Source organism: Populus nigra, chromosome 16, assembly GCF_951802175.1.
Source record: "Populus nigra chromosome 16, ddPopNigr1.1, whole genome shotgun sequence".
Lineage (NCBI taxonomy): Eukaryota > Viridiplantae > Streptophyta > Magnoliopsida > Malpighiales > Salicaceae > Populus > Populus nigra.
In genome coordinates, this window is record NC_084867.1 from 11016553 (window position 1) to 11032996 (window position 16444).

The window sequence follows — 16444 nt, forward strand, 5'->3', positions numbered from 1 at the left end:
TGCATAAGAGTCTGCCGGTTTTTCTATTTTTTACCAAATTACCAAATAGGCGCCCGCCCAAAATGCTGCCGGTTTTTCTATTTTTCACCGCAATTAAAAATAAAATAAAAACCCTGCTGCATAAGAGCGTCTCCACTGATAAAACCAACACCGATAAAGAAAGAAAATAAGGCAACCCTGTAGTATCTTTTATTTCAACGTGAACTCAGTTATTACCTCAATGACAAAAGGCAGCGCCGGCAATTTGCAAACAAAATACGAGGGGAGCTAAATGATCAGCTTGTGTGAAAACATGTCTAGTACATAAGAACAGAAAATCCACTGAAGTCAAGGGTCGAAGGGGCCTCCGTCTCAAGAGGAAAGCACTTTCTTAACCTCAGTTGTAACCTCCTTTGGAGGTTTCTCTGCATGAAGCTCTGCAACAGCACCTTTCTTCTTATAATAATCAATAACCTGCATTCCCAGCATCCAGAATACCATCAGATTTCAGTAGGACAGAACTAAGACACGTCGATCTGGCAAGACATGGTCAGGATTACAAATGGAGATGAAATCTAGATGCATAGGCACATCATATGGCTAAAACCAAAAGAGGTGATTCGCGTGGCTCGATACTATCCAAAACTATCCAAACACGTGGTAATCATCCATGAAAATAAATGCGATACCAAACATGCATGAAAATAGTTGTCCTATAAGTAGGGAGAAGTAAATACTATGAGAAGAGTTGGATCATCATCCCTTTTGTTGTGGGTGACTAGGTGATTGAATCCAACCCCATCTCATGTCACCAAAGGTACTGAAATAAAGCCAGAAAGCTTACCGGTTCAGTTTGCTTGTGAAATGCCTCCAGCCTTGACTTGAGAACAGCGGCAGTATCATCTTTGCGTTGAATCAAAGGCTCTCCAGTTACCTTCAAGAAATCAAAAGAAAGAAGCAAGTTTGTGAACATACTTTCATCTGCTGACTTGCAAAAACATTGATGCAGCTAGCACAGTGATCACTGTGGAAAACATGTATAAGAAACAGTCTCAACCATATTCAAATAACCTTGATTATTTAACAATTTCACAAACCAGCACACCTCAAATGCGGGTGCCGAATGGATTCCCTGTGAACAATTTTCTACTACCTCTCTTAAATTACCTAATTCGACGCCACCGATGTCTTGATCAAGGGTTTTAGTCAAGATAGATAATCCATGGCTATATTACCTTCCCTTGACATATCCAGCCCCTTGTCAAACATAAATGGACAACATAAACCGCGAATATTCTCTTGTTTCAATATTTTTTTTTAATAACCTGTCCATAGACATTCTACAGCTATACAAACAGGACACTGCCACTTAGACTAAATATTGACAAGTCAGATCCATTATTGGCCTAATCAACCTATAAGAATAATATCAAAAGTAGACAATCATAATTACCAAGAACAATTCACAATTGCTTTTACAGACTCCCATATTTTGAAAATATTGATATCTACAACAAATGTACACCCTTTAACCAGTTTCAGTTCCCCTATGTTCTCCCATCATTAATATATACATCCGAAAATCCAATTAAATAAAACGAGATAACAAAAAAAATGTAAGAGAAGGATCGTTCATGTTCCCTTACATCATCAGCACCAGGAGCCTTGGGAGGTGCAAATTTTGTATGGTAGGTTCTACCACTAGAAGGATGGATCCAGCGACCCGTGATCCTCTCCTCCAAAATTGCATCATCAATTGCAAAATTCAGCACCTTATCAATTTTACTTCCCTGCTTTTGAAGCATGTCATCAAGCTGTGCACATAAAGGGTAAACAATTTATGGTTAGAAACATCTACAAAAAAATCAATTGAATATGTCCAATGCTAGAAACATATAAGAACACACTCTGAAATGTTTATATTTATTCAAACTCACATATATATTATACAACTAGATAGCGATACCTTCTGTGCTTGGACCACAGTCCTTGGAAATCCATCTAGAATGAAACCTTTCTGACATGAAGGTTTCTTCATTGCTTCATCTATAATGCCAACAACCAAGTCATCAGAAACAAGTTCCCCCTGAGAAAACCATTCGAAACACTCCATTAGCTAAATCCAGCAGAACTATGAAAAAATAAACAAAGATGAATCCCGAAAGATAAGAATGGTTGCAAATTCAACCTTTTCCATTGCCTCCTTAGCCTTGATGCCAAGAGGGGTTTTAGCAGCAACAGCAGCTCTCAACATATCACCAGTAGCCAAGTGGCATAGACAGTACTCATCCTTAATGATTGGTGATTGAGTACCTTTTCCAGATCCAGGAGGGCCTGCCAAACACAAAACTAAAAGATTACAACCATGGAAGCTTCTGACCGAAGCCAGGGTTTGATTGACCGATTGGTTGCTAACAAACATACTGGAATCAATAGAAAGTTTTCACCAAATAATATGAATAAGAAAATATGCATTTGTTACTACATGAGTATGTACTGAGGTGGTCAATTGCCGGGGCATTATGCAGCGCACATGACATTATCACAGGATGCACATCGTGGATTTGAAAGTTTAACCAAAAAAGTAGTTCAATATTCACAAGTTCATTCAATTCATTTTGTCCTCCTAGTTGAATCAAATTCTAATTATTTAATCACGCTTATTTCAAAGTAGCCGTGTTAATTTCAAATATTAACTCCCAACTAGGCAGGCAGTCTAAAATTTTTTTTTGTTTTTTTTTTAAACAAGCAAGATGCTAAAACAGGCAATCATATAGAAACCAGAAAAGCCCCAATTGGGTCTGTTATGTGTCACTGAGAAAGTTAACAGATAAGAATTTTTGGGGCAAGAATGAAAATAAGCCAAGACTAATTTTGGAGAAAAGATTCTTCATACAGAGTTACAATAAAAGAAAATAAAAAGGTTTGATGCAAAGAAATCAAACAAAACCTTTATCTACTAACGTTGAGAAAAGGACGATCATGCCATTGTCTCAAAGCATTTCCACTGAATGGAAAGACGTTAAATTTCCAGATTAAACGTGTAAAAGATGATGAGTGAAGATCGACGTGGTGAACTCTCTGAATTCAAAAAGATTTTGCAATATATTTTTTTAGAAATGCCCCCATTTTAACAAGAAATGTCAAAATTCCATCTTGTGAGTCTCAGAACATTAACTATTCAAAACAAAACTGGCCATAAACACTGCAAATCTTCTTTCTACCACGCAGCATCATCAACCTTCAATTCAATTTTGAAAATATAGCCAAAGATTGACATGACTTGACTTGCGAAACAAAGAGGGCACAAAGTATCTAAGAAAAGTAATTCTAGTTTTACATTCATTAAATACAGCATCTCAATGTAATCAAAAGCACAAAAACCGGAAAAATCATTCGCGCGTCTAAAATTGCCCCGTAAAGAAGGTTTCTTTAATATGTCCTCAAATTCCCAACTCTATGAACACGCCAAAAACCAAAACCCCACTTCTCAACTAAAGCAACAGTAAAAAAAAAAAAAACTCTAATCTTTTCCTTTTCCTTTTCCTCAATTACCTCAGCAACTAAGCAAACAGTGCATAGTAAAAAACAAAAGAAAACATCTCAGCACAAAAAAACCACAAAGAGTTCCTGGATCTGAATGCACCCTGGAATTAAAAACCAAGAAAGACCAAAACTTCAGGAAATGCACATCATGCTACATAAACAAAACAAGGTGCGTAGTTTACTTGTAATGTGGAGAGAGGGAAAGTGGAAGAGTAAAAAATGAGACAAACCGATGAGTATGAGACGCTTGTCGGGTTTGTCAGAACACTTCATGCGACGGAGGAGCTCACTCATGAGATCCAGTGATGGCACATCTTCCAAGTTTGCTGCTACTGCTGCTGCACTGCCTGCCATTCTTGTCTAGTTGAGAAGGGGTCTTGTTTCGTTTAGGATTTTAATTGTAGTGAAACAGAAAGGAGGGGGTAGAGGGTTTATAGGCAGAGGGGTGTGGCTGTGAAAATGAGAAAGGTAGGTGTGTTCTTGTGTTAACCGTTCGGACCTTCCAAGGCTTCAACTTCAAGTACTTCTGTTCTGGTCTCCTCTTAAGTCCTCCCACTTCTCTAAATTACTCTTCTGCCCTCCCTTTTTTTCTTCAATTCTTTTCTTTGTTTCTTTTTTTTTTTTACAAAAAAAAGAGTTTATATCATAGTGTATTTAAGAGAATTTAATACATTTATGTATATGCTTGCCTAAAATTTTAAACCCCAGAAATCAAGAGAAAATAGTCAACTTTTTTAACCACTCGGTCAACTCTTGCAACTATAATATTTTTTCTTAATACCTTTTGTGTTTAATAAAAAGATTAATCTAATTGAAGCAATAAAAATATAAAAGTAAAATAAAAAATTAATTTGAGGGAGTTGAGAGTGTAGTGAAAATTATTTTTAAAATATTTTACTCGAGAATATATTAAAATAATATTTTTTATTTTTTAAAAAATAATATTTGATATTAGTATATTAATATAATCTAAAAAAATTTAAAAAAATTAATTTTTTTTACTAGGATGCAACCAGCTAGAAGCAAAGTCCTGATTTTGTTTTTGTTTGTGTAATTGATTGACTTATGGCATGTTTGGTGGCATGAAATGTAATCATGATTTCAGTGCAACCTTTGATTACTCTATTAAATTAGTACATGACAAGTTCTAATGATGATTGTATAGTGAGGCATTACGTTTTAATGAGAGAAAATAAGTTAAAAAAGTTATCAAAATATGATTGAAAACAAATAAATAATTATATTTACACAATAAGTTCTCGCAATATTTTCCATGCATTAGGCATCACAGTTTGGTGGGGTTGAAACATTCAATCTCGAGCCCTGCAAGTTGTCTTATTTTTCTACAGGCCACAGCCCCCGACATCTCTTTAAAAAAGCCGGTTTCACAACGCTAGCAATGCAGCCGTGCAAGGCGGCGGTCCTAGAAAAAAGCGACCGCCTCAACAGCAAACTCTTAAAAAACAGCAGTGGACAGCTTCATGCTCGCAGCTCGCCTGCAAAATGGGGTACCGATGCCGCGAGATCAAACAACAATCACAGGTCAACACCATTGATTTCCACGCATTAATTTTTTATTCGTACCAAACTGAAGCAAAGAGTTGCTTTTGATAGCTGCAATGGAGACCCGCCAACCTCCAAATCAACCTTTTATTGTTGAGAATAGAGGTCGACCCACCTGCTCTTGTAACAACCTCTTTATTTTTATATTTTGAAAATACCTTAAAAAAATTTTATTATTTTTTTCTTCGACTTAAAAATATTTTCGAATTATTTTTATATATTAATATCAAAAATAAATTTTAAAAAATAAAAAATATTAATTCAACATATTTTTTAAAAAATAATTTAAAAAACAACTATTATAACAACACCAAATAAATACTCTAAACCTTCAATATATACACTAAAATATTGTGAATTCAATTGCTTTTTAAAATATTTTAAAGAAGTTAATTTTTAATCATGTCAAAATAATATAAAAATATTAAAAAAAAATGCCCCTGAATCTCCATAGAGTTGGTAAAGGCATTATAGCATAAACCATCTCAACTTAAAACCACAAAAATATATATCTCCAGGACCGCAACATATTGGCTGGTCATGGATATCATCATCATCCTACTACAACAACACAGATCCAGAGGACAAAAAACCAAGATAATTCAGATTAATCAACACAAAACCAAAACTAGGGCTACAATTCATAATTTGTAGAGATCTAAAGGCATCTAATCTTAACATAATTTGTGGAGAGATCACAGTGAACAGAAGGCCAGTTCTACACAATTAACAGCAACTCGGATACATCAAACAGTTATCAAAACTCACTACTCTTCACCTTTTGACTTCTTCTTCCTTTTCTTTTTCATGTCACTGGCATCTTGCAGATCCTCTCCATCTTGATCCTTACTCTTCTTCTTTTTCTTCTTTGTGGAAGTACCATCCTCCTCAGCTTCAACCCCGTTAGTACCATTTGACTTCTCAACAGCCTGCTCCTGCTCCAATTTTCTCTTCTCCTTTTTCTTCTTCTTCTCCGATTTAGCATCCTCTGAAGCACCTCCATTTACTGTTGGTTTGTCTTCAGCCATAAGCTCACTATTCTCTGCAGCATCAGATTTTGATTTCTTTTTCTTGCTTTTCTTTGCAGAAGGAACAGTAGTTGCTTCCTCAGTTTCCATATCAGTATCTAGAGAATCCAACAATTAAAAACACAAAGTAAACCATCAATATCAAGAAATGAAAACTGTGAAAGCACAAATGTCAACGAATTAAACAGGTCATTTTTAAAGAACAATTATGAAATGGATGTGGCAAGTAAAACTTACAGCCAGGAACACACATAGGTTGTTCATCAAATGATATTTGCATGTTAACAATGCAACTGAAGATGCTATGGAAACACTTCCAACAGAAAACCAAATTTTTTGAAGGCATATATATATAAAACAGCATCATTTTCACTCAGGTTGATACCTTTATTTTCAGTACTTTCAATTGCAGCTTTCATCACATCAATGTTTTTACGAGGTGCAACACCCTTGTCATAGAAATCCAATCTCTCCTCAACTTGTTCTCTTAGTTTCTCCCCAAAAACAGTTGTCCCGTTCTCTGCAACACAAGATGCAAAAATAAGCTAATTCTAGAGAGTTGAAATAGTCACCCAATTTATGAAAAACTTTGAAATTTACCAGAAAAACAATCAATGCGAGATGCAATAGAACACTTGTTTGCAAGATAGCGAGCCATGCGTCCCTTGTTGCGAGCAGATGCGCGACCAATAAAAGATGAATGGAAAATCAAACCATATTTTGGTGTGTTTCCACGAGTTTTAAGTGCCCTAAGAACAAACCATCATAAAGGTGAATATTTGGAACTCAAAATCTACATGGAAGAATCTTTTAGGGGAAAAACATTAACAGAACAGATAACAGTACACATGTTCCAAAGGGAGCAAAACTCTAAATACTATTTGGAGTTTTGTGAAGCAATAGAAAAGGACAAGTGTTATTCATAATTATATGATGTAGTTATGTCATATTCAGAGAATACTAGCAATGGAAAAACACCTGAAGAGTGCCTTCTCAGCACCAAGGATCTGAAGGGTGGAAGAAGGGCACTTGGCCAGATTTGTGAGACTGCCAGCATGAGAAATCAAACGAGCCCCAACCATTTCACCAATCAAGGAAGCCAAATTGGGAGCAATATCATTCATTTTTGTAATTAGATATTCATGGAGCTTCTTCCTGTACTCAGAGAGGTCCATTACCCTCTGAGCAAATTGCTGGACATTAATCAAGTCAATGGGGGACAAGTCTTGCCCTGCAAAAGGGAAAGAAAAAGGTGAGTCGAATATGAGACAGGATTAAACATTGGCTGACATGTAATATACAAATAAGAATTCTACCCATTGATGCTTTGGCAGCTTCTACAACCTCCTTTGCTTTATCTTCATCTCCAAGTAAGTCGGTTAGTTCTGGGAGTTTGTCTTCAGACAACTTGGACTTGTCATCAATGAACTTTGCAAGTTTGGCATAGAGATAGTTGTCATTGACGATCTTCGCTAATTCAGGGAAATGCCAAGAATACCATTCTCTGTAGGAACTTAAGTGTTAGAGGAGATACAGCTAGATTGATACAAATTCCAAATAATGCAGACAGCACTTTGGTATAAAAATCAATCACAAACCTGACTCTCATTGCAAATGAATTGACATCCTTATCAAGAGTATCAAGAAGGAAAATTGCTTGAATAACCATATTGTCAACTCGGTTAACATTGAACTTCACTTTTGCTCTGCTGTAACTGTGTCCCAGACCAAGCTGGGCTTTCTCCAAGTCACCAGGCTGCATAAAGGGATTAGGGAGGAAAAGAATAAAATTGTGAGAAACATACTCATGAAAGCAAACAACAGGAAAGCTTTTAAAAAAGAAAAGCATGAATCTGAAGAAATGCAAACCTTCAAGTCCTTGATGAACCTTTCAAAATGTAATCTTACACCGCGAAGAAGCTCATGAACAAAGTCATTACTTTGGCAAGGAAGTTTTGTCACCTCAAAGATATGGGACCCGATCTTTGGCTCAGCAACTCCCAAACTAAACTTTGCCTTCTTTCCCTCCTTGACTTTTGGGAGATTAAGCTCCAAAAAGTTTCTCAATTCATCAGTCATGATACCTGCAAACAAAGACCAATAACAAACCAGACATGAACTAACAACGAAAATTTAAATATGGAACCAAAGAGAGCCAATTACATCTCTAATATCTGTCATTTAATATCTCGTATAACACAAAACAAGCAATTCATCCAGTGAAACCGCAGCAAAGTTAATTACTCTTACTTTATCAGTGACGAAAAATTATCAATTAAGACATTTTCTACACGTGATTTGCTTTCTTTCTTTAGACACAGTTTCCCCCCAACCAACCAATAAAGACAGGGCCTCTCAAGAACCAAAAAACCCAGTTTTAAAAAAACAAAGCAAGCACAACTATCTATCAGAACAACGACGCCGTCTACCCAGTTCATAAAGCGTTAACTGACCGCTAGAACAACCGAAGAACAGCAACCACAAAGATTAATCAAGTCCATTCACCATCAGAAACATATATGAACAAGGTAATTACTACTTGAAAAAAAGAGCAAAGACATTTTCTTCTTGTTTTCAACTTACTTCAAATAAAACAGCCTACAAAAACCAACCACTTCCAAGAAATCAATTAACATGGACATATATATAAAAAAAAGGGGCCTAAAAAAAGCTATACCTTCAGAAACAGAGTTAATCTGGTTGAGAGCATCAAGAGCAGACTCGAACGGGTGAAAAGCAGTGAGCTGCACTACCTTACCAAACCGGTTAAGATCCGAAACAGAGTTCCTAACAGCCTCGGTGTTTTGTCCAATTTCATCAATACCATTAGCTTGGAAAAGACTGTATCCTGATGAAGTCTCGTAAAGCAAATACAAAGCCATTGTTGACGAAATGAGATGTTTTGCGGCCGCGATGGTGGTGTCAGCGGTGGCTGTGTTGTTAGGGAAGGGTAGGGTTTTATGTGTTTTAGGGTTTATGGTGAGGCATAGCTTGGTGGGATATGAAGAGTTAAAGAGGGAGAGGGGGTATGATGGGTTTTTGCTTGGTGTTTTTATAAAGGCGAATTAGGGTTGATGGTGGCCATGGGTCGGGCCTCGTCTAAATTGGTGGTGTGGATTCGTTGCCAGGGTTGTTCGGGTTCGGGTTCAGAATATACCATTTGTTATATAAGCATGTTTTTCACAAGAAAATTATTCAGCTATTTTTATGAGTTTTTTATGATTTCATTTAATAGTTAATAGTCAAAAAATACAAAACACAAATATATATATACAAGAACTTTAAAAATATGATCTTTAATAATTTCTTATAAATACAATTTGAAATTGAAACAGAATTTCTTATATCATAAAATTTTATGTTTTTTTAAGCAAAAACAAAATTTAGAAAAAAAAAAAGAGTGTTATTTTTTCTTTAGAGTGCATGTGAATAATCATTTCAATTTAAAAAATTATTTTTTTTTATTTTAAAATAAATTTAATTTGAATTTATGATATAAATTTAAGTAATAGGATATAAATTAAGAACATGATAGATTATGATCTAGAATTATTTTTTATTTTATTTTATTTTATTTTAAGTTCTTATATTTAGTAATATCTATAATTGAGAACTCTTGGACAATCTCTTGAAAAAATAAAACTGGATAAAACATTGGAACTTTGCTAAATGAAGATAGTAATGTCTGTACTGATATTTATATTTTAATATTATAAAATTAAACTATCTTCATTTACCAGAATTTCTATTATATTACAATATTTGTAAGAGTGTCTTGTTCATAAAAAATTTAATGTATAACATGGACAAATATAAATTTTATTTATCATTCTAGTTTTTTCAATCTTTTTATTTTAATGAATGTTTTTATTATATATGATGAAAATTATGTTACCATTTGATCATGCAATGAGATTTTTTTTTTTATTATTATTAATGTGGGTGTCCAGGTCAGTTTATGGACACCTCGGTTAATTTTACTGGCCCTAAAATTAATGATTATGTAAGCTTCCAATAAAAAAAAAATTCTTTTTAACATTAGTAGAGCCTGTCAAGGGGTATAAATTATTTTATCTAAAATATCAAAGATAACACAAGACAATAACCAACTATCCTCTACAAGAAAATAACTAAGTTTTAATATAATATTTTACTAAATTATGATATAATTTGTTAATTTTAATTTCCCATGGATGAATATGAATTAGAAATATAAGCATGGATAGATTTTTTATGGATAATTTTGTTTAAATGATTCTTTTAGATACTGGGACCAATTTAAAAGTAAAATATGAAAATCCACAATCTATTTATATTTTTATTATTTATACTGAACAACATCAATAATAATTTAGAGTTTAAAAAAATCCAAAGAATTAAAACTTGATAAGATTTTGGATCTTGTATACTAATATTTATATTTTAATATTATAGGATTAGTTTTTTTATGCTACAAACACTAATATATTACAATATTTGTTGTTGTTTTTTTTATGTATAAAGGAGTTCCTTGCTCAAATAAAATATACCTACAACACGTATAGTTAGTTACTCATGTGATGTGATTTCAATGTAATTATTTGCGTTATAGTATCAAAGAATCCGGTATTGGACTGGGCTGGTCACTAGACCGGATCTAAAATTAGTCGTATGGTCTGCTGCTCAGACCCGAGAGGATGCGATCTACATCAAAGCACCAAATGAGCTTCGTGGCCCATCAGGGCTTCAGGTACGTGTCTTTCATGGGTCTTGCCTCAAATTCTACGACATGAACCATGTGGTCGGGGGTGTAAGGCCCGAGCCTACCAATTGCATTGCTCCTCGTCTCCACATCAGCAGTTCACTAGATCTCCACCACATGTCCACCCAGCCTCCCTGATTTTTCTCAAAGCATGACGATCCTTGTAGAAAACGCATCCAGTTGACGACTGCTTCTTTTAACTTTGTTCCATGCCATCTCGAATTGAACCAGAGTGGTGGGTGATTTTATCTCTCTGTCTGAGAGAGATTTTTTCTTAGTTTTTTATTTTGCAATCTAATTTCTGGTTTTGCAGACTAAAAATAATTCGCCCCCATTGATAATTTGCAAACTAAAAATATTTTTGCAGAAAATAATTTATTATTTCACCCATTAACATGTTAGAGAATAATATAAATTATATCTTGAAATCTCACTTAAAAATTTAAGCTATTGGGTTGAGATGATTTTTTAACATGATATCAGAGCTTTAATGACTAAGCGGTCACGAGTTTGAATCTCACCATCCCTATTTATTTGATAAAAATCAAAGATATGGTAATGTGGTCCTGTGCAAGTTTCAAGTCTAAATAACTTTTACTTGATGGAGTGTATTAGAGAATAATATAAATCATATATTGGGATCTCACCTAAAAGTTTAAGCTATTGAGTTGAGATGGTTCTTTAACATAACAAACACGCTAGATCACATCCTAGTCCAATCAATAAATTAAAAAATAAACTAGAAAAAAATATATATTGTTCACCTAATTTTAGTTTATTGTAGATGGAAACAATGTTTTATCCTTGCTGACTAAGAAAAAAAACCCTCTTAGCCCATTGTCTAGGGATAAAATAGTTTTGCAATAAAATAATTTTAATGTTCTAAAATTGATGGGGAGCAATACGAGTATTTTGCATCTTAACTGTACAGTAAATTTATATCACTATCCTTAAAAGAAATAGATCTTTTGCTTCTACCATGGATTTATTTTTTATTTTCATGGAAAAAAAGTGCAACTAAATAACCTATCTATACCTGGAATGAAAAAAAAAATAATTGATGATAGGCCTTTCTGTAATTTTAATTTTTGTTATATAGTAAAAAGACTTTGATGCCCTTTATGTCAAATAATTTAACCTTAGGTTAAAGGGTATTTCTATCATTTTGTTGTTGGTTTTTTTTTTTTGTAATTTAATGAGTTGGGGTGGGGTCAATTGAGTATCTTGATAAATAAAAAGACATGAAAAAATATGTTGTCGTGTGCTGCGCACGAGCCAGCACGTTAGTCATTTCACCATTTTAGGATAGTGCAAATAGCTAATTCAAGAGACCAAATTTGTCATTTCAAGGTTGCTTTCGATGCGTCTTGATGTGTTCTCTATAAAAAAACGACGATTGCATATATAAGTTCGCTTATTTGTTGGCGGCCTCCATTCCTTTTTTCCTCTCTCTTCCTCGGTCTTAGTGCTTGTCTTGTTATTTTTCATATCAATCATTGAACTTCTCTTTATTTTTTATTCGGTCCATGTTCTTTTGTTATTGTTTGCTTCATTTAAAACAATTTATGAAAATTGGAATTTTATTTAAATTTCATCTTCATTTAAGTTCTTGCTTTGTCAAATTTGATCCCTGTTTTTTTAATTGCTATTTTTAGAATCTGAGATTTTTTTTTTCGATTTCACCCTCCATATTTTTTTCCTACTAGATTTCATCATCATTTTTTTGATAGTTTTTTTTTCCTTGCAAAGTTTTTTAATTGTTTTTTCACTCGATTTCATTCTTCAACTTTTAATTTGTTTGGATTTCATTCTTCAACTTTTAATTTGTTTGCAAAGTTATTTAATATTTTTTAAAGCTAATGTTTTTTTTATCCTTCAGTGTTTACTTAATTGGAGATTGAATACTATTTTTTCCAACTTTATCATTTGTTTTATCCCTTTTTTTCAATTTGATTGGGTTCTTTTGGATATTTTATTTATTAATTTTATTTTTGAGTTAAATAGAATTAATTGGTTGAATATAGACAAATGATCACTTTTTTTTTGTTTTCTTTTTCACGGCGTTGCTCTAATGACCCATATGACTTCTTTTAATGTCGTCATGCACTCTTTTACAACGGGGCTTCACTCTTTTGCAACGGGGCTTGAACCATTTCAATAAGGTCTTTTAGTGGTGAACAATGTTCACACTAGAATGACAATGAATCTTCAATTATTATTTTTTTTGTTTCTTTTAAGTATGAAATTGATAACTTATTTGTTTTAGTTAATTATTGTTAATTATTTTTTATATGGTTCATCTTTTATCCTTGTCTATGATTTAAACCTGATTGTTACATTACGTAGATTTTATTGAATTCAATCAAATTAATGACTAAAATATTGAATTTTTTGTTTTTGCTTTTTTACTAGTGTCTTGCCTAAACATTTATGTTGCACGTTAAACTTAAACAACATATTAGAAGGGCGCACCCGATCAAACGAAAGAAAACGCAACAGAAATAAAAGGAAAACCTTCATTGATATTTTATTTATCAATATATTGACTAGTTGAAAGAGGTCGAGAATACCTCTCAAGGTTATGTGGTGACCATAGGATCGATGCCAGGGTAGAGCATTATTTTTCATGGTGGCCAAGCTGGTTTCTTAAATAAAAATGTCACTGGCCTAGATGCCTTTAAAGCCAAACACGGGGATATGGCAGATATTGCTAAGTTCTTGTAGATGGAGACTTGAAATTAGGAAGAGAAGTAGGTGATTTCCTTTTGAGATTAGACAGTGTAATCCCGTGAACTATGTGAGCACAAGGTACTGCAGTTTTAGTGGCTTGTTCCGGGGGCCTGTGTGGGCTTACATTCGTCTTTACAGCTTGTGTTTCATGTCTCAGGCGCACCCACTTCAACTCGAGGCCTTTTCTGTTGCCATTAAGAGGTTAGATGCAGACATGCCGAGACCTGTGCTCCAGTTTGTTGGTAGTTGCCGAAACCAATTTGATGAGGACAGGCTGCAGAAATTGCAGGACAAAGCAGTTGAATTGAAGATAGATGGGGACTTACAATTCTACAAGAATGTGATGTGTAGGTTGGTGCAAGCACTTTATAAAACTGCTCTTTTCTTATTGAAAGTTGAAGAGCTTAATATGAGCGTGTGCTCATGCGTGTGTATGTATATGTTGGCAAGCGCGCGCGCGCTTCATTCTACAGTACTGTGTGTGTAAATTGTATTCTTATAAATTTATTCTTAAAAATGAAAAGACACTGGAAGGATGTGATGTGGAGCATATGCTCCATACGCGGTAGAAGATGATTAATCATACTCTGTTCTGGTTCAGCTTGTTGATCAATTTGATATTTATTTTAGTGTCTCCCTAGTAAAAAAAAAGCCTTTCATTAGGTTTTCTTCGCTTTTGTATGATTCATGACTTGATTCTGACCGTGCCAGAGTATTCTTGCATCACTATAACTAACTTGTTACGAGATTTCATTTGGCTGAGGAATTTCGAGTTGTGCCTCACTGCTGAATTATTATTTAACCCATTGTTTTGATGTAGAATATGATGCTTGGTCTAGAAAATTTGATGAGAAGTCTGTGGAGGTGATGGGATAATCTGAAAAAAGAGGATAGTGTGCTAATTGATACAATGAATCATTAAGTTTAAGAGTTTCTTTTGTGGTTAATGATTTGTAGTTGACTACCCCACCTTAAATTTCAGGTTGGTTTCAGTTTTATTACCATCTTCTTTATCTGGAGTTCTTTAGGCTCAGTTAGCTTTATCCTAATAAAGTTATTTTCCTCTTCTTTCCTCTTCAGTGTTTCTTGTGTACATCATCTGTCTTTGGGTTTGGAGCATATTTTCTCATGAATTCATATATACTGGGAAAGTCTTTCATTGCGTTTTGCTTTTACCTGGAGAAATAGAAAGGGAAGAAAACCCTAGTGTTCTTATCCATGTCTGAACTTTTAACCTTGGCCAATTGACAGGGACTTGGTGAAACTCTTGGGAGATTCTGTGGCAGGAATGCATTCTATGGTAGATGAACACTTTGGCATTAGTGTTGTGGAATGTGGAGTATATGGCTGCAGGTGCCATACCAATTGGTGAGCATTTCTATTTATTTATTTATTTATTTTCATTTAAATGATGATACTTCTCTTTTCTGTTATCTTGAGAATGCTCTGGATGAAATTACATTGATGTTCTAACTTTCCTCTCTTCAGCTCATAATTCTGCTGGGCCAAAAATGGACATTGTTCTAGAAGAAGATGGGCAGCAAACGGGGTTTCTTGCCCAGAATGTAGAAGAGTATGCAGATGCCATCCTCAAAGTTTTAAGGATGCCAGAAACTGAGAGACTCTAGATGGCTGCAGCTGCAAGGAAACGTGCAGGCCGATTTTCCGAGCAAAGATTTTTTGAAGATTTCAAAGCTGCAATTCGACCAATATTAAACCATGTTTCCAGATGATGGATTAGCACAGTTAATAGTTATAGCAAATTTCTAACTATAGAACAGAGGAGCATAGCTAGTAGTGATAAATGAACTCTAATTTACAGCCACGGCCATTTCAAGTTAACAATGGCATGTTGCATTGCACCAACACTGAAAAAATTTTGGATTGAAAATCTTCTAGCATGTGGCATGCTCGCTGGGTGACTGGCATCTTCTGAAGGATCATGAAGTCCTTAGCCTGATTTTTGTCAGTTTGTCAAGACACAAGATTTTTCAGGTGTGTTGTTTTAAGATTGAACTTCAAACTAAATTTTCAGAGCTGTTCATTGTTCTATCAGGATTGTCTGGCATGCATTTCATTTTTTGTGCTCTTGTTTCAACCAGCTTATGAATTTGAGCTACAATTCTGAAGTGTTTTTATAACATCACTTACTTTGTTTTTCATGGATAATTTCTCAGCTCTCTTTAGTGCTTCTGGCAATAGTTCTTATATCTTACAAGAAAATGCAACTTAACATGGCTCGGGTTCTGTAATATTAGGTGGTGCCGTTCATGTTTCTTGCTGACAACATTGCTGCTCTCTATAGAATATGTGGTCGGTCTTCTTCTTCTTCTTTGATGAATGAACATCCGGGATCTTCGTATTCTCTCAGAGTATATTATATATTTCTTGTTCTTCATTTTTGTTTACCCCTTATGTTTGGCAACAAATTCCTCAGTCTTTTACATCTGTTCTCTACCAGGAAGATCAGTAGATATCGTCCATTGTTTTATAAATAATTTTGTATTAACTTAATATGTAGAATTTTCAAAATAGCTTGTTTATTAATATAATATTGAATGAGAATAAATTAACTATTATTTTATAAAAATTGTAATTATATATATATATAATTACAATTTTTATAAAAAAATAGTTAATTTATATATATATATATATATATATATATATATATATATTTCAGATTTATTGTTTTTATATTTTTTTTCATATGGGCACGTAAAAATAATTGATTTGTGATTTTTTAAATTTTTTAATCAAAAATTGCTTTTACAATTATAATAATTTTTTACTTTAAAAACGATGCTTCTCATAAAAAAAAAATGCAAAAATTAGGTTTCTATTCAACAACTGCCTT

General features: G+C 33.9%; 2 protein-coding genes and 1 pseudogene across 2 annotated transcripts; 1 reads left to right on the forward strand and 2 right to left on the reverse strand.

The window, feature by feature from the left end:
- Positions 1–167: 167 nt before the first annotated feature.
- LOC133675803 (adenylate kinase 4-like) lies at positions 168–4050 on the reverse strand. The gene is made up of 6 exons (XM_062097285.1): positions 3756–4050; positions 2168–2313; positions 1946–2065; positions 1626–1793; positions 824–913; positions 168–453 (listed from the first exon to the last, which is right to left on the reverse strand). Exons 1-6 carry the CDS (start codon positions 3877–3879, stop codon positions 352–354), a joined length of 750 nt encoding a protein of 249 aa, XP_061953269.1. The 5' UTR covers positions 3880–4050; the 3' UTR covers positions 168–351.
- A 1523-nt stretch (positions 4051–5573) lies between these two features.
- LOC133675931 (nucleolar protein 56-like) lies at positions 5574–9154 on the reverse strand. The gene is made up of 8 exons (XM_062097491.1): positions 8794–9154; positions 7986–8200; positions 7715–7872; positions 7433–7620; positions 7095–7347; positions 6717–6865; positions 6502–6636; positions 5574–6214 (listed from the first exon to the last, which is right to left on the reverse strand). Exons 1-8 carry the CDS (start codon positions 8996–8998, stop codon positions 5856–5858), a joined length of 1662 nt encoding a protein of 553 aa, XP_061953475.1. The 5' UTR covers positions 8999–9154; the 3' UTR covers positions 5574–5855.
- A 4147-nt stretch (positions 9155–13301) lies between these two features.
- Positions 13302–15747, forward strand: LOC133675732 (GDP-Man:Man(3)GlcNAc(2)-PP-Dol alpha-1,2-mannosyltransferase-like; annotated as a pseudogene).
- The last annotated feature ends 697 nt before the right edge of the window (positions 15748–16444 follow it).